The sequence below is a fragment of the Odontesthes bonariensis genome, chromosome 17, assembly GCF_027942865.1.
Source record: "Odontesthes bonariensis isolate fOdoBon6 chromosome 17, fOdoBon6.hap1, whole genome shotgun sequence".
Lineage (NCBI taxonomy): Eukaryota > Metazoa > Chordata > Actinopteri > Atheriniformes > Atherinopsidae > Odontesthes > Odontesthes bonariensis.
In genome coordinates, this window is record NC_134522.1 from 19,688,544 (window position 1) to 19,712,396 (window position 23,853).

A 23,853-nucleotide genomic window follows, 5' to 3' on the forward strand; every position below is an offset into this window, starting at 1 on the left:
ATCAAAGAGCGACATGCAGAGCAGGTGCGAACAGGATTCATAACAGAGTGTGCTAGATGTTTAGAAATGTAGATTATGGTTTTGAGTAACTGTTGCGATACAGTCCTTGTATGTAATCATGTCATGGGAAGGAGACAAGAAAATGGAGAAGGAAAAGGACTAAGGGGGAGTATTATTACTGACTTGCATCACTTTGATGGTCACAATGCTGTGCCATGCTGTTGGAGGAACTTTGTTGAGGTGTTCTCCACCACCAAAAAAATAGCAAGGTAATTGGTCATGAAATCATTCACTCACAAAACTCATCAGACATCCTGTCAGTCAGGCACACTATTTACAAAGGCATACACTTCCACCAGTCAAAGGCATACTGTACATACTATTTACACACACACACACACACACACACACACACACACACTCTCCCCCACACAGACTCATGAGTAGTCAGTGAAATTACTGTAGTATAATGCAGACAAAATATCTGGCAATAATTATTTTGACTATGATCCCAGTACATAGAGGCACTGCTACCTCGCCCCGTCCATTCTTCAGGGTGAAACCAGTTAAAACGAAGCTCACACTAATGAACCGCAGGTCACGAGTTCCGTGTGTGCCCTTTAGGTGGGACGGAGGCTTGTATGAGATTGCTGCTTTTACAACGCAGTCAGAGGAGAGAAAAAGAAAAAAAAAAGAGAAAGAGAGAAGCTAAAAATGCCACCCACTACATTAAGAGCTCACATTGCCATGGTGACCAGTAGTTCCACAGCTCACATCTCAAGCATTTGTCTGAGTTAAGGCTTCCAAAGCGCTTGCCGCTCATGCTGCACAGTTCCTGGCAACAACCTACAGCAGACTCCCCCCCCCTCTCCCCCTTCCCCACCTCTCCCTGCCTTTGATTATTTCACACCTATGTTAGATTCAGCCCTGTAATTGGCTGCCATTCTCTGCAGGACTGAGACCCCCCAAAAAAAGCCAAGAGAAGGAGAAATAATGAACTTGTTAAGCGACAGGAGCTTTGGGAACCTTTAACAAAAAAAAACAACAAAAAAAAAAAAAAACAGACAACCCCCCCCGACCCCAAGAAGCAAGGCTTCAGTAATGGCTATGGTCCATTGTTCATCAATCCAGTCCTTTACCTTTTGACTTATAAAACAATTCAAATGAAAGAAGTAAAGGAATCACTTTTCTTTAGGCAGCAATGTTGGTCTCAGTGTTATTACAATTCTGTTTTTAACAAAGCATGAACACAAAAGGAAAATACAAATGAAATCATCGTCAAAAAATGAGAATAAAAATATTTCCGGACCAAAGCTTGTTCATGGATGAAATGGCTGATTTATGTAAGCAAAAAGCTTTTATTACACAACTGAGTCCAACTTTTCTCCACGTTTCTTTTTCCCTGGTACAGTCTCACACGTACTCCCATCATTTTCTTTGTCCAGCGCAGCCATGAGGGCGCTTTTCATAGCCTTCCGGGTTCATTTGAAATCGGAGCAACAGGGTGCTTTTGCGAGAATAAGTGGGAATTCACAGACTTAATTTCATTTTCTCATGCTCCACATCAGGCCACAGAGAGCGCGAGGACTACAGGAGGAAAAGTGGAGGCGGGCGAGTTGGTTGAGGGACTCGGTTGTCAGCAACTTTTAAAAATGATCTCCCCGCTGCTTAGGATGTAATGATGATGGGAGAGACAAACGCAGAGAGGGGGAAAGGGCAAGCAGGTGCCAATAACAACTGGGCAAACCTTAATAACAAGAGCTGATGCAATTGAACAGGCTCAGGTTGCCATAGCAACCCACTTGGACTCCAATTCCCGCAGCCCAACTCTCTGGTAAAGTCAGTTTGCCAGTCGTTCGGGTCTTTGAAGCAGGCGCCACTTTCTGTGGATGTAACCGTGTGCGTGTATACGAGTATGTGTTTCACATTACATATTCATGTCTGTTATTTGTTCTCATTCTGTTGCTACCAGCGGTTGATAATCTGGTTCATGTAGTCCTCAGTGGGGAGCCGGCTGCCCGCCTCCTCCGTTCTGCCTCCCTCGTCTCCGTCCTCCCGCTCCTCTCTCTCGCCGTCCTCTTCCAGTGTTGATATCATGCTCTGCCTGCCGCGAGGGGGCCACAGGCTGACGCCCAGGCCCAGGCCCTGGTGGCTCTGCTGCATGTGGTTCTTGATGCGCTGCTGCCGCTTCTCCTGCTGCCTGGTGAACTGGTAGCGCTGCTGGAACAGGTCCCTGGCGTAGTCGTAGAGCTCCATGTCCAGTTCGTTCAGCTCCTCTATGCGCTGGACCTGCCGGGGAGGGAGCAGAAGAACTGTTTAGATCGCGTCAATCACAGGAAGGCAAGATGGCTGAGGAAGAGGAGGAGGGGTTAAACAGAACAGACGTGAAAAACTGACACAAAGAAAGGTCCCATCACAGTTTTGTGTGTAGCATGAATACGCATCAAGTAACTCGCTGTCCCATCTCAATCATGAACACCTATTTGGAGCATTTCATCCAACAATAAATCAGTCTGACAGCCAACCAGCTGATTCAGTGCTGTAAAGAAAAAAAAACAAAACACGTCATAGAAGGTTATTTCATACCGCAGGGGGTTTTTTGTTGTTAATACTGTGACTGTTTAAGTAGTACTTTTTTGTGTATAAATGACAGAAACTGAGTTTTAAGAGCCACAACTGTGGAAAACATCAATGCAGGACCAGTTCAGGACCAGTTCAGGACCTCTTCAAATCTAATCTAAAAACCTACTCATTTAGGATTGCTTTTAATACCCAGTAGTATGATGACACTTTTATCTTATTTGATTTTGTTGTATTTTATTGCTTTCACTGTTCTTTTATTGTTTTTACTTATTCTTCTCTTTATTTATTACCTACTGTAAAGCACTTTGGTACATCGTAAGGATTGTCTGTAAAGGGCTGTATAAATAAAATACATTCAAATTTGCATTTACAGTAATCATGATTGCAATAAAACCCCACATGTAAAAAAATAAAATAAAAACAACTCTTTAACATGAAGCTTAATGACGGCTGCTGACACTTTAAGCAGCAGAGTCTCGAGGCAAACTACAAAGCTTGAAACCCTTCGAGCAGTTTATCGATATCTCTCTCGGGAGAACCGGAACAGTTTGATCATATCCCCATCACAATGGCCCCCCATGAGGCCAAAGAACTCATTTTGTCAGGGAATCAAAATCTGGAAGTTGGCTTGCTTTGTACTGTGCCTCACATGCGCACCATCCACAGTGGCTGCCACATCCCAGAACTTACGAGCGCGCATTAGCAGACTGACAGAGGGAGAGTGATTGCGATCTCAGGGAAGAAAAACACAATCACACTGCTATAGCAAATATTGTTTGCTGCCATTTTAAGATTCTAAAACGTTATATATCCGACCTTTAAAAAAACAAACAAACAACTGAGTGATGGCGTAAAAGCCGAGCTTTATATTGAACCCTTATAAGATAAAGAAAGTATAGGGCAATTTTGGCTCATCTGTCAGCCGACACGGCTGGCTGACAGAAAAGAAACCCTTGCAGCAATCCGATTCTCAAGGGACCTTTTTAGCCTCCAGTTACCTTCAGGGTGTCCCCAGAACTGTTTGGGCAGAAAATGGTTTGTGCGCAGGTTGGGCAGAGAGGACGACCCAGCCTTGATTAAAATGATCCTGCTCAAAACCGGGCAGGCTGCCTCTCTTCTAACGTTCCTCAATAGTGATGATGCCAGCGCGGTGCAGTTAAAGCTCCCCTGGTGAGCTTCAAAAAGTTCCTCTTATGAAACTAATATCACCCGAAGAAGAATTACAGCCTAGCAGTTTTAGGAAGAGGACGGAATTAAGACGCGTCCATGAGGACGGACGAGCGACACAAGGACATACTGCCCCTGGCTACCAGTGACGCAGAGGCATAAAAATGCTTCTGCGGAGAGATGGAGCTGAAAGAGTATTTTGGTCCCGCGGAGACAACAGAAAGACGATTCATATCTGCCCGTGTAATGCAGCTGGCTTTGTTGGAATTTCTCATCTTCTGTGTGCGTGTGTGAATCCAGTATGAAGGGGGGGGGGGGTGTGTGTTTAATTAAGAGAACCTCTTTGAAATCTGTGATTGCGCGCTGGATGCCATTTGTGAGCAGCGCGTGCGACAACAGAGGGAAGCGACACGATGTTAGAAAATTAGAGATTGTGATCAGCAGCACGAGGCACGCCAGCACGAAGCCAGGAGGACAGCGCCCCGCTCAAGCCGTCAGCACAAAGGCTTCATCTATCAAAGAGCGGCCATCAAATCGTTCAGAGGCCGGTTTCAATCAAGAAAGACTCGCGGGGATCTTTAAGCCGCGAGGAGCCGGAGTGCACTTTGAACAACTTCACAGGAGAGTCGAGAGTAAATATTCATCTCAAAACCTGCTGATATAGTTTTTTTAACTATCTTTTAAAAAAAATCTAATAATGTCAGTTTCCCACAGCGCCGTCAAAAATTGGATTTCAGATGAACACTGATGTCGTGAACTATGCAAAATGCCAAATACAAAATCCCACATGTCAGACTCGAACAACACTCTCTTTTTTTGAGATAATAACCATTGGTGCACCTTTTCACAGTGTCTGGCAGCAGTGCATATTTTATTTTCTCTGCAAGCGACTGGGTTTGATGAATAAATCACCAGTCTCTGCTGTGTACTGGAGGGTATTATATATTTTTCTTTTTTTTTGCTAGGAAATTGAGCTTAAGAACTCCCACACTGCACCAATCAAAGTGTGAAGAACATGTTTGAAGCCGCTGTCTTTTAAACGGCAACAGTCATCCCAACTCATTTCACAGCAATATGAGACCTGAGTGTTTATCCCCTGCGTCTCTCTGCTGTCGTTTTATTGCATTTAGCTCCTTTTCTAGGGACATTTCTTTTCTCCATTATTTGTGAAATCCGAATTTCTTTTTTTTGACGTGTCAATAGTAAGCCAAAAGCGGTGGGGAAACCTCATAAAGAACAGGCTCCCCAAAGCACCGAACCATCTCACGTGTCTTTACTGTTCATGGGTTTGTTTTTGCACCGACCGTAGCATTGTCCAGGTCCACCCCTGCAGCTCGCGTGCTGTTGTACTGCACGAACGGCCTGATGAAGCGCAACCTGAAGGTTCGTTCAAAAAGGAACTGGGTTTTCCTCTGGTACTCGGTGAGACCGAAGAAGGCCATGTCTCGCAGGTTCTTCTTGGCCGACTCCAGCAGAAGCTGGGCCCTCTTCTTCTCCGGAACCGTTGACATGTTGTAGCAGCCAACGAGACTGAGATCTGCTAACATGCGAACCTGTGGATAGGGGAACAAAAAAAAGGAAGCGGGGATAAAGTTTCAAGTTTCACTTCGCCTCGAAAGTAAGGAAGTGAAAACAGCCAACAGACAAAAAAGAATGAGGAAAAACAGAGCAAATTTAACACTAATCTTTGAATCTTGTACATAATGAACTTATTTTGTTACTCTAATACATCAGTATTGGAACTTCCCTTTAACATCCTTTGATTGGAAGCTATACACAGTAAATTACAGTATCAGGTTTGATCCAAAACAACACGTCCCAGCATCACAGAGTGAATTCAGGCCAAAGAAAGAGGAACTTTCAGATTGATTTAGATTCACAAGAGTACACCTCACCACCAAGCCTGCTGGTCTATCATGACACCTTACACGGTGTGTGTGTGTGTGTGTGTGTCATATATAAGTCATAGGACCCTTAGTAATAACACCCTGAGGCTCAGAGGGGCTAAGCTGGTCAACACGCTGAGGTGGGAGACTGAGATAGCACGAGAAAAGAAGGTGCAAATTTGCTGTTGATGACCAGCAGGCAAACTCCTGACTGTGTTGGAGTAAAGGTGTGCGCTTGTGTGGGAGAGTGTATTCGGACAGTTATACAACACGAAAAAACCTCTTCTCACCTAATAAGAAATTATTAATACATTAAAAAAAAAAAAAAAAAAAAAACATTCTTTAAGGCTTAACCTACAGTTTTTCTGCAGGGATGAGCTCCCTGTGTTGATGGTGTCAGGTCAGGTGTGGATGCTGAAATATTCTGAAACATTCTGAAATCGGCTGGTTTTTTTAGTTTTTTTTTTAGAGCAAAGCTGAATGGCTGAGGGACAGTGTGACAATCATACAACACATTGGCCTCTCGAGGCTTACTCTGCACTGCTTTACTGTGTCAACGCTGCAGCAGGACTTTATCACACTTTTCTCTGTACCTGTCTGTTGTTGGCCAGGTTGTACGGACAGTCCATGAACTGCTGCAGGGTGCACCCCGACCAGTCGGACCCCTCGTAGCAGGAAGGTAGCTCCTCGGGCGTTGGGGTTCGTCCATCACACATGTGCAGAGATGTTTTCCACGTGGCTCCCCGCTGCACGTGCCTCCACTCGCTGAGGTAGCGAGACACGGGGTCCCTCAGCAGAGTGATGTAGTAGAACTTTCTGTTGGGGGGGGCAAAGGGTTGGGGAAGAAAAAGAAAGATCGACGTTAAAATTAATATTAATCGCACAGAAAATCGTAAATGACGGAGGCCTAATCGTTTAGTAAGGAGGATAAAATGTGTTAACCTGATGCAATTAAGTGATTCAAGCTTTTTCTTTTAATAAAAATCAATGAGTGGTGAGAAAAATAGGAAAAGTTTGATGCAAAAGCAACACTTAATCACATGTAATTCTCCAGCTGACCATGTGGTGGCACTGTTTGCAATGGTTTATAGCAACAGTTCATTCTACATCCTGCAAAGTCAGGGCAAGAGACTGAGGTTGTCAGACTGAGCACGTTATTATTTGCATTTATTGCAAGCAGCTCTGTGATCTGCTATGCACAAAAGAGATCTTGGTGGAGAAACTTTAAATGAAAAGGAGGAGAAGGAAGAGGAGGGGAAGGACGGAGATGATTTGTAAAGCAGACGATCAAATCAGCGTTGGGGGCCACACTGTGCAGGAAAAAGAAACTGCTGGCACAAGCACATATCCCTCTGCGACACACATCCCCACGTCGCAAACTTCCTTCTGTCTCAGACTCCGACACACGTACAGTAAACATCCTCGCTCTCGCTTCACTTCGGCACCCAATATTAGTTCTGCCTCAGAGATGACTCATCCCGCATCCGAGATTTCGATGGATCTGTTTCCATGGCGTGTGTGTGTGTGTGTGTGTGTGTGTGTAAAGTAATGGTGCATAGCACAGTTCAATGTCTCTCAAGAGGGGACACTCCCACTTGAACAGAAACCTTTCCAGGCCTTCACACTTCGGCTAATTACTGCAGTCTAATCAATCAACACATCCTCTTTAACCACGCGCGCATACAACCAACGTGTGCTTGCTCATGTGCGACTCTGCACTTGCAGCGTGTCTGAGAGCGATGGCATGGATTTGTGTGGGCATGAGACGCGCACCGACTGTGAAAAATACACAGGCGCATAAGGCTGCCCTCCTCTCTTGCTTGCAACGCGTCAGAGGAATGTTTGCAGAGTGAATTTTGTGTGCTGACAGGACTCCGCGAAACCGCCTGCTTCACACAGTCCGCCTCACATGCACACGGAGTCTCTTTGCTTTCATCGCTAAATCTTTGGCTTCACACTACAATGCTCGCCTGGCGAGAGAAGAGGGGTTGCTGGGTGGACACAAAGCCCAGAGTATCACACAAACAGTAGCAGTGTCTGGATATCAAAAAAAGTAGCCAAACCCCCCCATAATCCAGCAGCAGTAGGGAGATCCTGGACAACAAAGCAACTAAAGCCCACATCTAGCAAGAGTGAAGAGATCCTGGACAGTTGCACAGCCCCAAAACAAATTTCATTTGGCAACTCCAGCGTAACAAAACAACCCCACCCTGATTTAGCTGCAGCACAGACTGATCCCTGCAAATGAAACAAATCAAGTAGCAGCCGGGGGATCACGGACAATAAAACGACTAAACCTTCAATCCAGTGGCATCTGGGAGATTCCAGGCAGCGAACCAAACAGGCCCTCAATCCGATGGACAGCAGGGGGGGGATCACAGCCATGGACACAAGTTTCTCAACTCCAAATCCCATCAACCTAAACCTAAAATCTCGCCCACCCCTCCCCTATCTAATCAAAAACAGAGCAGAGGCGCAGTCGAACTGGAGCCTGCAGGAGACCGGGCTACATTATGGAGATGCCTATGATGACATTATCAGGATTCCTAACACTCCCCAGAGTGCCGTGTGTGTGTGTGTGTGTGTGTGTTTGTGTGCGAGTGTGTGAGCCTGTTGTGTATTTCTGAGTAAGAGTATGCCTATTAAATCAGTGATGACATTTTCCCCCTCTTGGCTCCCATTCCACAGCAAAAAACATGGAACTGTTTGGGCCCCGCTACGCAGACAGGAAGGGAGACTGAGGGAGAGGGTGAAAAACAGAGCGAGAGAGAGAGAGAAAACGAAAAAAGTAAGGATTGGAGGGGGAGAAAGAGCGAGGAGGAGGCGGAAGAGAATTTCAATTAGTTTTCTAATACTGTGAAAGCAGTAAGGGCCCTGAGCCCAAGTGATTTATCAAAGTTATGGCTCTTGCTATAATGAAGGCTCGGGCATATTACCAGGCTAAAATAAATAAATAACATGCACACAAACACACAGACAGGATGCAACACGCATAGCAACCCTCACGAGCAAACACGCAGCCCAAATAAATGATCTTAAACGGCATTCCTGCCTGTCCCCGTCTGCTGGGTCAGGCAGGCTGCCTGGGAGACTCTCTCGCCTTTAAGCCTAAATGCCTGGCCGTGCACTCAGGGTAATGATGTCACAACACGACTCACTCACCAGCAAGCCCACTCCCCTTTACACACACTCTCACAGACCGACAAACACACACTCCGTGCCTCCAAGGCGACAGAGCACTACATCAGGACCCCCCCCCCCCCCCCCCCCCCCCCCCCCCCCCTATATTGCTTAGAGTCGAAGCACTTGTCAAATTAACTTCAAAGCCAATACAAAGCACTCGCTTTCTCACTGTCCAGATTCAGGAACATCCTCCTCTGGCAGAGAGCGTGAATCTGCAGTCTGAGCACAACACCCTGAAGGGCCCTCCCGCTGACTACATTTACGTGCCGAACATTCCTCACAAAATCTTCAAGAAAGGGAAGAATACCTTCAGCGCGACAGCAAAAAAACCCAAAACAAAACGATGGAAATTCCACGTATCAGTTATTAAACGTGCTACTGTGTCTAATCAGACCACGGGTGTGTGTGAAGCGGGCGGGCGAAGAGAACATGAAAAACAAACCCCAATTCAGCACTGAAGCTGTCAAGCCGACTGGCTGACAAAGACAAAGAAGGAAAAACGCACCACACAATCTACTCCGTTTCTCTCCAGCAGGACTTCTCGCCCTGCTTTTTCTCCCCATTTCACACACGCATTTCTGAGTTTCCAGGCGCTTTAGAGAAGTGAGAGTACAACACCTGTAGGCTTCTTACCGCGCCGAGACTATTTCTACGGAAGGAATACACATGTAACTATCAACATTTGAAACTCTTCCCATTCCAAAGCGTTATCAAGAGGAAACACGCGGCGGCAGGTCCTGTTATGCTCTCTGAGAGCCCCAAGAAAATGAGCCCGTTTCCTGTGGGTCACAAATCACCACTTTTACCATCTCTCTTTAACCTCACTTCCCTTCCGTTTAAATCTTTCACTTTGTGTCGTTAGTCTTCTCTTAGTCCCTGCCCTCGCTCTGCTCTCCCTCCGTCGCCGAGCTGGGTCCAACCTTCTTGGAGTTCCTCTAGTTAAAATTCATACCAGAAATTTGAAGCCTGAGAGGATCAGATTTAATGAGGAAAAAAATTGAGAAGATAATTAGGTTAGCCTGCATTTGATTACTATTTTTTAAACGTCGATGCTTGTTTGTTTTGGAGCAGCAGAAATATGGTTGGCAGTTTGAAGCTCCATTACTCAGGAGACACTAAATCTTTTCTTCCTCAAGAGAGTGCAAAAAAAAAAAAAAAAAAAAAAAAAAAAAAAAAAAAAGGGCCTTGTTTAAATATAAGGTTATGGTTTGTAGTGTGATTTATACACCCACATGTAGTCATAAGCGCCCAGACACACAAACACAGAGACGCCAACTGCACCCTGCTGGGCAGAGCAGCCATGATTTATTAATAGTCCACGGATGTTTGTTAAAGACAGAGGCGCTCAAAAACACAGCCTCTTCCTACTTCTAATAATGGATTCCGGACTCCGCCGACTCAAGGGTAAAACAGGTAAAAAGAGGAAGAAGAAAAAAGGAAGCATGGAAACAGGCTTGTCACCTGAGGAAAAGGGTTTACCAACATTGAATTGAAAAAATAAAAAATAAAAGGAGTCGATAGGAATGAATTTCTAAATTATTTTTACACACTACATTTGGAAGCATGCATTAACTGACCTTTAAAACAAAAATGTCTTCCCGACTCTGGATGTCTTTGAACTTTAAATATAACTTGGCAGAGGGAAAACAACAACAACAACAAAGCGTGCTACTTCAGACACCCATTTTCCATCAAAGTGGCTCCAGTACTGGATCCGAGTCGGTGCTTAACCAGAACCAGTTCCCTTCTCTCCCTTTCCGCCGCCAAAGCACCTGCTGTGGGCCAGGAAAACTGGTGCTGCAGTAGCACCAACTCAACACTAGTCCGAAAACAAAAGAATCTTTTAAACAGGGGGGCCTGGGAGCAGCGCCATGGTGAATAACCGGTCCAAAAAGCAAACATGGTTGCGTCTGCCATGTGTAAAACTGCAGAATCGGAGCCACGAAATAATGAGCTTCATCGTGGACGAGCTGAAGCAGCTGTATAAGCAACGAGCGCTCGCTGTTTATGATTTAAATTAACTTTTAACTGAATCTATGAACAGGGTTTGGTTTTTGGTTTGTACACATTGTCGGGTATCAGCTGCTGTTTATGGCTTAACGCAGCGTGTATAACTCTTGTTTGCAGCTCTGTTCTGAAGTACGGGTCAGCGTGGGGAAACGTCTCCGTACACTCTCCTCTGCAGAAACTCATAATATGCCTGCGGGAGGTTCGAGCAACATGTTGGAAGACTTTCACTGTGATGCAATAATGTGGCTCTGTAGGAGCTCTCTGTCTGTGGGTACGGGAATAAAAACAGAAGGTTCTTTGAAGGTTTTAAAGCCGAACCAGATCTGATTAGGGCTTTCGCACCAGCACCCGATCAAAGAAGGGAAACTTCGTTAGAAATTGTGGGGACGTCTGGTCGTCTGTTTGGGAGCGAGGCCCAGCCCAGGAAGTGTTTCTCATCATGAAGCTCATCTTAAAAGAGAAGCTGTCAGATTTCGCTCCACCGGCCCTGAAGCCACAGGGAGATCAGCAGAGGGCCGAGTCTGCCCCCAACGACCAGCAACACCTCTGCAGTTCACCTCCGAACCAAGACGGGGTCCAAAGACAAAAGAGGGTGTGATTCTTGACCGGCGGCAGGCAGGCATCAGTGAGCCTAATTATCCTTCGGATGAGTCAACTCGGCCAACGGAAACCTCGTTACAAGCTATTCTTCCTCTATCCAGACTGATGACCTAAAGCTCTTTTGCTGTCATCTTGGCTCAAGTTGAACTAAACATGCTGCAACCTGACAGGTAGTTAGGGAGTTTAAAAAATAAATATGAAAAAAAGAACGCAATGGCTTCACATCACGAAACAAAAATGAGAACATGACTGTGAAACAGAGAGCAGCACAAAAACTCTTTTAGCTCGATCTTCTTCTTTTTCTTAATAGCCGGAGGTCAAACCTAGAATTGAGGCTAAATACATCACCGCAACAGATCCCATAAAGGAGTCACATGGTTGGCTGCAGAAAGAAAGACAAAATATTTGCACAACACAACAGCATGTACTAAAAGCCTGCTGACATTTGTCTACCTTTCTTTTTTTTTTTCTTGGGAGAGTAGAATCAGATTGGAACTAAGACCCAACACTATTCTGGGAGTAACCAAGATTTGTGGGTGTTTGCACTTACAGGGAAAACCCTGGTAGGCCTGGCATGTGTCAACACATGTGTATGCCGAGAAAGGAATGTACCCAAGGAATGTACTTTAGTTGGAAATGGAGACGATATCAGCCATCACTATGTGTGTGTGCGTGCGTATTAGGAAACAGAGCAACATGTTTGGACTTGAACCTTGGTAGACTGCCGCTGAGTCCTTCCTGTTCCTTTTTTGCTACAATGCACGTCATCTTTCTGGCACACACATACCCACACAGACTGAAAACAATGGACCGTCAGGTTGAACATGGCAAGGAACCTACTCGATGGGAGCTGACGGGCTTCAGGCTACAGACAACCGGACCAGACTGAAAATATCCCATTTACATCTCCGTGTCTCTGAGAAGATGACCTCTCAAGCTTAAACTTCACCCTCTGGCCTCCCTCCTACTCCTGTTCTCCCCTCCTCCGCACACCATTGGTCTTTTCATCCAGTTTATCCTGGATACTCTGGCCAATAATGACACACTGAGATGGACAGAAATAGAGCCTCCGGTTCAGAAAATCATTGCAGGCATCTTCTTTGCTGACCGTGGCTCACTTCCTCCCTGCACTGCTCTGTTTGTTAGTTGATCAATAACAGCCTCGGGATTCAGACAGGCTTGCCTGGGTAATTTGGACTTTAAACACCGAAGACGTATAAGAGACGGGGTAAAAAACAAAAAAAAAAAACTCAACAAAACAACAACAAATAAACAAAGACAAAAACGCAGAGTCAGAGGGAAGAGGAGACAGCGACGGAGGGATGAGACACTGAGGGGGCATGAGGGAATGAACCAGATATCCAAGAGTGTACGGTTAAATAAGAGGTCAATACTCTGTTCTCTCCTCTGAACCCAGTGAGTGCCAAGAAGTTATGGTTTCGGAATATTTCTGATTTAAACAATCCATATTTTCTGTCAAGCAAAACCAGTTTCCGTTCCATCTGATGTGTGTGTGTTGATGTGTGGAGGTAAATGTGTCGGGGGTAAGCGGGCCGAGTCCAGCGTTCGCTATGAAACATCATCCCATGACCTGCAACTCACTATTATTGTCACGATCAATTAACCTGCTGGGTTTTTTTGTGCTTAGTTGAGTGTATCTTCCAACCGACTCGCTGTATATTCACATTTAGCCATTTAGCAGATGATTTGCCATCATTCTTATTCTGACTAAAACAACCAAAAACATTGTCAAAGTCCTAAAAGCTGCGAAGTGGAGCCCCTAATTATCTGCCTTGTTTCTCCAGCACATCTCACAGATGCTCAGTCAGACTGAGGTCTGGGGGCTTTGGAAACCCAAATGGGAGGGGCGCTAAAAGTCCAAACATCCACACCGATACATGGAACCAAGCTTTCCCGGCAGAAACAACAACCCCAGAGCATCACATGGCCTCCGCCCTGCTTGCATTCTTCCCAGCGCATGCAACCAAACATCCACAGGGTGTAAAAGAAAACATGATTCATCAGGCCGAACCATGTTCGTGCAATGCGCGACGGAGATATTCTGCTACGGGACTCAACGTGGGCAGCCCGACTGCTCTGTGGCTAAAAAAGCCTCCACACAAACGGTATTTCTTTTGCGAGATTGAGCAACAAGTAGATTAATCTGGCACCCGGGACACTGGTGTTTGCTTCACAGTTTGTGCCCTCCCCCCCCGGTCCACTTTTGGTATGAATCACTGCATAGTTGGAACGTCCCACAAGACCCGTGGCTTTGGAGATGCTCTGACACCCATCATTTAGCCATCACAAATTCACCAACAAGTCATTACACATGACCACATTTTCCCACCACCAACACATCAACTTCAGGGATTTACCACTCGCACGCTCTCAAACGTAACGGATCGCCCTCGAAAGATGCAAATGTTATGAAATAACAGAACACTCTGCAGCTTTACGGTTGCAGCTGATAGTTGTACGGACACAAGGTCTTCACACTCTCCTCGTAGTTGGAGTCAATTTTCTCCAGCAAGGGAAAACTAAATGCAGTTTCCTTTTCAAAATCCCTTTAAAAACGGTCTCTCTTTTCTTTTGCAGGAAGGTTTCGTATGATTAGGGAAGACTTCTCCTTCATTTCTGTCAAACATAAATTTGACAATAAAGGCAAATTAAAACACTGATTGCAGCACCACAATCCAGTCACAACATGAAGTATTGTCGCTATTACCAAGATAAATAAAGCAGTGGCTGGGGCCAGCTTCTTAAATGTGACCCTTTTCATATTCATTCTCTCTCTCCATCCCTCTTTTTTTCTTAACGCGTTTCTGGGGATTTTTTATTTATTTTTTTGTAGGAGACAAGAAGTCGACTCGGCTCCGGAGCAATAATGTTCTAAAAACGTTTCATTGACAACTGAATCAGCAAACTACCATGAATTCATCTTAAGAATGGAGCAATATAATCCAGTCTCCAGACCGAGAAAATGACACAAATCCTCTCGGGTAACATTTTAATCAGCGTCAAATCTACTGTTTCCTGGTTCCCAAATGGATTCCTGAAGTAGCACTGAATATGGATCCCAGACAGACTGTTCAGAGACCCCGCTGTCAAAGCATTCGGACGGGCATCTCGCTCCATGCAAGGTACTCTTGACGAAAAAAAAAAAAAAAAGGAAGTTGGCAGGGGAAGTGGGAGTTGCTGTGCAACCACAAGTAAAAGGAGCGTGCGAACACTTAGCTTATGCCATGAGTGCAGAACAATGCACGGTTTGCTTGCAGTTCGGCACAAAACCGTCCCCTCGTCGATTACAAGAGCCGAGCAGCAACTAAACGAGGAGGAGAATGGAAGTGTAGCCCATGGCACACGGAGTTGGATGTTACAGTTCAGAAATGTACGAAGACAAAGAGAGGGCAGAAGAGAGAAAGACAGGGGAGGGAATCCCCCGAGTGCAAAGCTTCAGCAGGAATGCACAGCCGCCTGTTCTCTCATGTAACTTGACTGGCAATAACCCAGATAAGTGTCGAACATAACGACAGACACGGAGAGAGGGAGTGGGAGGAAATAAGATGGATTTGCCGTGAGGGGGAACTGGTGGAGGACGTGGAGGGCCGAGCACGTAATCGCTACTCATTTTTTTTAGGTTTTTTTTCACCGTTTCAAATTGAGCGACCCTGAAAAGGTTACGTGTCAGCAGTTGTTGCGTTTTAAAAACATTTAGAAAGGAAATCATGCTGTGATTGATTTTACCGTTTGATTAACCAGAGAAAAAATCTTTTCTCAAAAATGTTTTGCCAACTTTAAGCAAGCATGTCAAACATTCCCCGATGCAACTTGCATCTTTACCGTTAAAATCTAAAGACGTGTGTATTGATATTGATATATTGGGTATGCACAATGAATCAGCAGGTCATTCGTCTAAGCTGACAACGGGTTTGCATTAAATCCACAGTTTACAGCTTTAAAATGGTACATAAAAGCAAACCTGATATGTTTGTCCACTAAGCTAAAGTGGCAGTCTTCTACAGTGGGCAACATGAGACTCCACGTTCGCTGTAATTAGGTGGAAATAGTATCTGCAATAATATCACTATCAGCAATCTGCCAAAAATAAATAAATACATTTGAATATCAGCAGAAATTCCACACTATGCATCCCTTTGTTGTTGCCAGGCTAAAATCGTTGTCATTTATCAAAACATCTTTCTGTACATCCCAGAAAAAATTACATGTTTTTTTTTTCTTTTTCACCAAGTTCATTTTCAAACTTTTTCATCGACGTGAGGAAGAACAGTTTTTGCACTGCAGCCCTGGAATCGTCTCAACATTACGCGCAGCAGCTGTGTGTGAGAATGCAGATGTTCACATCGGTAGGACTGGGCATCGTGTAGACTTTCCCCCGAAAAGCTCCAGAATCCAAAGTGAGTGTCAGTCCTGACTGAGCTTATGTGAAAATTCAGACCTCCGAGGTGTCAACTTACAACATTCATGATCTGACCATTGCTGAGCCAGTGATGCTTAAAAATGAGACGACGTCTATTTGTTCGACTGATCGGTGGAGGTTAGCGCACCACGTTTGGCTCTAATCTGCCAAAAAAAATCCAAAAGAAAAAAGTGACCAGACAAATCAGTAGCTAATCTAGCTAGCCTTGCAATGATATTAAAAAGCAAAGGTAGAGGAGTTCCAGCAAGATGCAAACCTTGGTGTGCCAATCGCCACCCATGGAAGCTAAAGTCCAGCTGAGGCAGCCGGCAATCCAGATGCCAAGCGATTTACCACCTCCATCAAATGAAGTGTGCTCTCCTAATTTCTCTCCACCAGCTTTTCAGTGGTCACATAAGTGGCTGGTATCTGCAACCCATCGCCAAGTTTTCAATAATCCAACGTCGTGTCTCCACTGCTTCATACATCGTAACCAAGTAAGATTATATTATAGATATATCCTTATCATCATCCTGTTGACCAAGGCAAGAGTTACAGTTTGAGAAGGCGAGCGCAATGACCCATCCTCAGAGAAGAAAACGCCCATCTGAAAAACCTCTGTTTTGAAGACATAGCACGATAAATAACTGCACATACTATGCCCAGTTTGCCTTCAGGTTGTAGATGCATCCCAAACTGATAAAGAAGTGAAATCTGACTGAATTTGGTACAAAATAGACCGCAATACAAAGACAGAGAGTGAAAAATGGACTGTCGGAAGCTTTGAGCAATACTGTGCTAAAAAAAACAACATAAAGAAACGTATGCTAAATGTATGCTAAGCTGGCTGTAAGAAAATCCAATAAAAACAGCCTGCAGCAGTCTCCTTAAGCCGGGACAAATGATCATGATTTTAAGTTTGAGCACAGTAGAAATAAAAAAAAAAAAAGAAAGAAAAGAAAAACTGTAATCAAAGTCCTTTTTTTTTCTTAATCAGGAAGCTATTTAGGGAGAGCAAGGGGTAAGAGGGCTGGGAGTGGAGAGCAGGTTGTTAAATGTAACACAAATCAACCTGATATCCCCCTGTGTGTGTGTGTGTGTGTGTGTGTGTGTGTGTGTGTGTGTGTGTGAGTGTGTGTGCAGAAATCCCCTCCACCCAGCATCAACTTCATATCCCTCCTGATACCGAAATCAAAGTAGTCACTTCCCTAATATGCTGACGTATCTGCTATGCTGCACTCACCCGAGCCCACCTCACGCGCACCTGCGTGTTGGGACATAATCCTTGCCATATGAGGTGATGTCAAACTATATATACGTCCCAACAGCTCCACTTAATACGATGAGGAGAAATTGCCAAGAAAAAGGAAGGGAGTGGCAGAAGAAGAGAAGAAGGGGGAGGAGACGTGACGCAGAGTTTTGGGGGCAATTAAAAGGCTGGGTAACGAGGCTAATGAGCAGACAGGTGGCCCCATTAAAGAAGCAGCTGAGCACACTCATTAACACACTCAAACACACAAAACCTACCCCCTGGCTGGGATTAGTGTGTGGCTGAGTGTGTCTATGCGAACCCCCCATTTCCCCTGCTAATCAGTCGTCACATACGAGACTGGAGGCAACAGTGTGTTTCTGTGAGTGTGCACTGTGTCTGTGTGCGTGACTCCAGGCCAAGGTGTGAAATCGGAGAGATGAGGCAGTTAACATTCAAAACCTCCCCACCTGCCCAGTGCAACCCCACCAAAAACACACGGGGAGACGAAAACACTTCAGGGGCAGTTGCTTTCTCCTCGCCACTCCAGCGCTACACCTGTATATACACGCGTGTGAGAGTTGGCATTTGGATATACGACTAAAACAGGATAATGAGACCTTGCTGAGCCAGAAACTGTGGTGGATAGCATGTTTGGGCCTTTGAGAGAGCACCAGATTTTCTCTTTCCTTTGAAGAAAACACTCTCAAGGTAGTGTCAAGTGTTTGTTTGGGAGAGAGAGAGAGAAAAAAAAAAAAGATTGCCTCTAATTACACAGACTTAAGGTGAGGGTTCACATTTACCCAGAGAGCTCAGCAGATGCACACATGGAGCGCAAACAAACATAAGACGGGAGTGTCACATGAGGATAACTCTCAATGTAGCAGCATCCTTGAAAACTGAAAGCAAAATAAATAAAAAAATTTAAAAAATCCCTCAAAGAAAAAAAAAAAGAAGAACTCTCAGACAACCAAAGAGTTTAGCTGCAAAAGGGCCAGAGATGGCGAGCGAAAAACAAAGATGAAGAGGTAGAGGTAGAGGAAAGGTAGGTGGAGAGCTGCAGAAAACAAAGAGAAAGCCTGGATGTGGACGAGCTCACGAATTGAACAGCCCAGTGACATTTGGGGATACGTCTGCATATCAATAGAGCTTTTACGGGTAGTGGTTGTTATTATCTTTTGACAGGGATTGGAAAGGGGGGGGGGGGTGTCAGTCTGTGAGTGAGATAGGCCTGGAGACGGGCCTGAGGCTGGATTTTTGCTGTCTGGCCCAAGAGCCACAACCTCACCCCAGGGAACAGAAAGGGGACAATTGGCTCTTTAAGAATGGAGGGAAAAGTGTGAAGGGAGGGGTACATATGAGGTATGTATGTATGTGTGTGTGTGTGTGTGTGTGTGTGTGTGTGTGTGTGTGTGTGTGTGTGTGTGTGTGTATAAGCGGTCCTCCAAGCCCAATTAAGCCTGACTGCATGTCGGAGGGCTGTGCCAAACATGCCCCACCTGTTTAGAAAGGGCCAAGGGGCTAATGAGCACTGCCTGGAGGGAGGGAAAATCATGAGTGAGGCGGAGAGGGAAATGCGAGAGAAAATTCCAGGGTATTAAAGAATAATCATGACATTCCCCAGTTTTATTCCCCCCTGCTCTCTCTCATTATGCAGCCACAACTCGGCTAAACCAAAGTCACAAGGATTTCACAGCTAAAATTAGCCTTTGTTATCGTACGCAATCATATGGTACAGGCAAGATACAAGTGACAAGGTAAGTATATAAACACACACGCACGCACACACACACACACACACACACACACACACACACACACACACACACACACACACACACACACACACACACACACACACACACACACACACAGAGAGCATCTTATCAGACAGACAGAAACAAGCAGCCAAGAAAATGAAAATCAGAAATGGCTGAAGAGGCAGGAGAGCAGGAAGAAGGGGGCACAATGTAATAAGAAGAGCCAAATATTGTGCAACAGAAGCGACAACAGTTTTTGAGACAGAACGCTTCTGTGTTGAAAATGTGTGTGTGTGTGTGCATGTGTTTCTGTGTCAGACTGTGTGCGAGTTTGGGTTGAAAGAAGCCCATTGTCAGGCGGCGTAACTCAAGCTCACGGCTCCAGATTTGACTCAAATGAGCTGTGAGGCTGTGGCATCCTTCCTGCTCTCCCTTCTTATGTCCTTCTTTCAGTCTGTTCAGACAGAGTCGCGATAATCTTCAAGGAATAGTTTGACACGTGGGGAAATAAAACTATTCACAATCTCGCACGGAGTCAGATCAGAGGCTAACTGATAGGCTCTGATATACAACTGGCAAATGAAAAGCTGCAGCTTAGTGCAAAGTCTGACAACAGAGCGAGTCAAGCCCGGTCGGAAGGTCACAGAATCCTCTACCTCTAAAGCTCACTCATTAACATGTCATATGCACTTGTTAAATAGGTAGACCCTTACCTTAAGACCTTTAGTCTCTGCCGACATACATTATAGTGTGCCATGAAGCCCTCACTGCTTCGTAACTTTGGTTGTGTTTTAACTGAAACGGAAGAATTTTCCGGCCGCTGTGTCCAAACAGAGGTCACTTCGGGAAATGACTCGTCATGCTCATGAAATATTGCCCCTTTTCACCCTTCAGTTTTGTGGGGATCATCAAAGGTAAAAACAACAAACAAGTCAAAATGAGCTTCAGAGACAGTGACAGATAGATTTCCTTTTACCAGAACCTAAATGTGTTAACCAGCTGCCGACTGTAGACTTATTCTTATGCCAAAAGTAACAGAAGTCTCCTCATAACTCTCGTCACGATCACGCAGACCTTCTATAGTCTCAAACTGCTCGTTCATTTGGCCAGTGGCTTTAAATGGAAATCAAAATGATGACGATGACCAGAGTGTTTCGCAGATTAAAAACTGCTTACTTGATTCTTCACACAAGATCACACAAACACATGTACGCTTACATGCCGCGCACACGCACAATCAACTGGCAGCTGCTAACCCCGAGATTAAGGCCACTGTGACAGACGTGATTTCAGGCTACATCTGTGACAAAGAGAGAAAGAGAGCAGAACAAACACACTGAGAGCAACGTGCAGCTAGAATACACCGAGCAGCAAATTGTTACTGACTAGTGGAGAGGAAAAAAGAAAAACAAGAGGTGAAAAAAATAAAAAGAGAGAGGCAAAAGAAGAAGAAGAAAAAAAAAAAAAAAACAGGATAAAGGAAAAGCAGCAGAGCCACGCACCATCTGTTGGGTACATATTGACTGCGCATTCAGAGAACTACAAGACTGTTAATTCTGCACAAAATCCAGCATCGAGGGCAGGACGAAAAAAATCCCGGATGCTGCTGTCAAGTAATATTTTGAGGAGAAAAAAAAAGGAGAAAAAGAGGAAGGCTAGAGGAGAAGAGTGCGTGGGGAGGGATGAAGGTCCATGCCCTTTTCAACGTTCTTTCTTGGAACGAAAAGAGGAAATGATCTTTAAAAAACTGCTGGATTTGCGTTTGACGCAGCTTTTAGTAAAGGAACCTGGCCTTTGGTCACAGCTAAAATTGAATTAGATCTCCATTTAGCCTGCCACAAACAGCTCTGCACAACCAGCGCCCATATTCTCCTCTGCTCTCAGCTCCGTCCTCTCTTCTCTTCTCGCACTCTTAGGCTATTAGGAAGGACACCGAAAAGAATTGAAAAGCCTGCTCGGTCTGCCTCAAAAGTCCAAACCGGCTTTTTAAGAAAGGCATGGATAAAGGGATACAGAGAGATAGAAGAGAGTCTGGAGAAGAGAAGTGAAGAGAACAGGACACATTTTTTTGTGGGGGGGAGGACTGAGCTGCTTATTGATATGACAGTTTGATTTTCTAGGCTCTGCCATGAAGCAGCTTAAGAGGGCATCCCTCTATTATAAGGCCTGTGACATCTAGCCTCTCTAGCTCTTCTTCTCCTTTTCTTATGTGTCTGTGTGTTTGAAAGCTGGTGCGCGTGAGGCTCTAAGTACATGTTTTACACTGTGTGTGTGTGTGTGTGTGTGTGTGTGTGTGTGTGTGCGTGCGTGCATCCGTCCCAGGCAGACGCTCCACTGAGTTTCCAATCTCGGATCACATGCAGGGGAATGTGGAGCTGGAGCAGCTGTCGGCCTGGCAACGCTTCTCGTCAACCAAGCAGGATGGAATGCTACCAACATCAACACCCTGACATTCAACACAGCAGAGGACAGGGTACATGCAGGGTGAGTTTCAGCTGCAGTAAGTATTTATGCTGTCAGCAACTATTACGCATGGAGCGGGGGACACCACACAGGATGATTCTGCCGCAAATTCAGAAACATTACAAACGCAAATGCTGGTGTTTCAAATATTTCCAATGAGTCCGCACTGAATACATTTCAAGCCTGGCAGCCCGAACCGGTACCCGCGGCGCCTTTCAAAAAATTTGTGCCACCTGGTTGGATTTGGCAAGAAATCCACTCACTCGCCTTTAAAAACCAAAAAGTGGCACGAGGAGGCTGCTCTTCCAGAACAAACTGAGACCAAGCTGTGGGATTTTCTTGAAATGGAGGACGCTGAAGTGGAAAAAAAACAAGAAGAAAAAAAAAAAAAAAACAAGTGGAAGGCTTGTGGAGTGAAATATACATCACAGCTGATGGGTTTATCCTTCCATTTGAAATTAAAGTAAACACAGGCGAAGGGTCAGCGCAAGAGCGACTCCCTCTAGAGATGCAGGAAAATAAAAATAAAGTAAGTGAATGTTCCCTTTAATGGTCATGTGGCAGCCTAGTCCAGAGAGGAGTCTGTTTTAAGATGACCGCATGATCAGGTAACAGAGGTACTGTTTCAGGATTTTCTTAAAGTCGTCATTCCTACAAAACGTGTGAAAAGTAAAGTTTTAAAAACTTTCCCAAACTGTTTAATGAGGTACAGCCAAAACCTGCCCCGGTGTGAACAGTGGGGCTAAGTTTTCCCCTCCCAAAACATCCTACTCTGCAGGACTGTGTTTCACCTACAGCTGGGCATTAGATCATAATAGCTGAGTCTTGTGATTTGGAGTGGGTATAATTCAACTCATTTTCTTCACAAGAGTAACAGTAGTGTCAGTGTTTGTGAAATGTGTGGCGGCACATTGTGCTCTCTCCAACAACAAGACTTTGTCACACTGGAAGATTGTAAAGACTGAGTGGGTGGAAGGTGATATGTAATTATATGCATGTGCCCGGCCAGGAGAGACACACACCAAGATGAGCACGCAAACACAAGGAGAAAAAAAAGGGGAGAATCAGGGTGAATCCAAGAGAATCCCAAACAAATCCCTGGATCAGATGCTGTGGCAGGGGGTGCAACAAAGGGGGGGGGGGGGGGGGGGTCTACACTGGGTGCTTGGGTCACGGTTGGAGTTCATATGTTCATGTGCTGGTTATGAGAGAGTTTGTTCGGGTTAAACTCACAAGAGACCATGTGCCAGGGGAACAATATACTATGCAAATGAGACTCCTCCATATGGTGAGTCAACAGAGCACTCAGCACATTCACACACACACACACACACACACACACACACACACACACACACAGAGAAACACGTCTACACCGAAGAGCCAAATGCTTTCCCTCATTTTCATGCTAAAATCTGTAAAAGCCCCGTAACGGCCATCTCTGCTCAGTCTGCGAGGAAGAAAAAGGAAATGAGAGGAAAACAGAACGAGAGGAGAGGACAAGAGATGGATAGGGAGAGAAGTGGCAGATGCTCAGTAGAAAAAAAAAAAAAGAGAGAGAAACAAGCCAATCTTGTCTTCTGCCCTTCCTGATTAGCATTCTGTGGAATTTGGAGGAAACAGTTTGCAGTCTGGCCCTTATCAGAGCCGGCCTGCACACCTCCCACACTGGGTCACTGTGCTGAAAGCTCACCCTGTCTTTTTCCAGTGTCTTCTCACTGCCTATTATCTGTTCATCCACCCACGCCGGTTCATCCCAGTGTGGCAAGAAACATTACCCACTGCTGAAAAAAAGATCAACCTTGCGACGCACGGGGAAGGCTAATAGCTCCAAATGCCTGCAGGACAAGTCTGTTTCATCGAGCCTACGCCACGTTGCCTCGCCCAACAGCAGGGCTGATCTACCTACACAAGGCTTTGGACAGTGACTCTGGGACTTTGCAACCTCTCCCAAGTAGGGTGGTGACAGGAAAAACAGGATGCGGAAGAAAAACAGGGTTATTGGAGGAGGAAAATATGGAATTATGTAGAGGTCAGACGTAGTTCAGCACCGAAAGAGATGCTCCTGTAATAGAGGGATTGTGCCAAACCTGTACTAATTTTGTAGCATTCTCAAGCAACCTCAAATGTACTCCTAACAGCTGGCAAGTGCTTCAGACTCACAAACATAAATCCTTGTAAAAAAACTAAATAAAACCATCTGTAAAGGTTGGAGGCAACCACACACAACAGCTGGGGGTTAAATTCCCCCTTAAACTTTTCCCCCTTGATGGTCAGAAGGCCGAGAATGTTCCGATGGAATGTGTGTGTTGGAGGGAAAAAAGGTAAGCAGGGGTGGAATGATGATCCAGTGATTTCCCCCGGGGCCACATCTGCCCTCACTGAGCAGGCCGCCTCGAAAAAAAGCCCCATTCGACATTCCTGGAGAATTCCAGGGGCATTCATCACTCGCTCCAAGATTTCTCCTGAAAACCCCCCAGACACCCCACGCTGTGTGCACGTCTTCCTGTCTACTTCCACTACGATCTCTGA

The 23,853-nt window shown here is 45.3% G+C and overlaps 1 protein-coding gene across 1 annotated transcript in view; it reads right to left on the minus strand.

Annotated features, from left to right (window-relative positions):
• Window positions 1-883: 883 nt before the first annotated feature.
• Window positions 884-23,853, minus strand: part of hs6st1a (heparan sulfate 6-O-sulfotransferase 1a) — a 50,874-nt gene continuing 27,904 nt past the window's right edge. Inside the window, exons 2-4 of the mRNA XM_075488123.1 lie at window positions 6,230-6,452; window positions 5,055-5,303; window positions 884-2,289 (exon numbers count right to left, since the gene is read on the minus strand). Coding sequence (XP_075344238.1) covers window positions 1,966-2,289; window positions 5,055-5,303; window positions 6,230-6,452 — 796 coding nt within the window. The 3' untranslated portion in view covers window positions 884-1,965. The remainder of the gene's footprint in view (window positions 2,290-5,054; window positions 5,304-6,229; window positions 6,453-23,853) is intronic.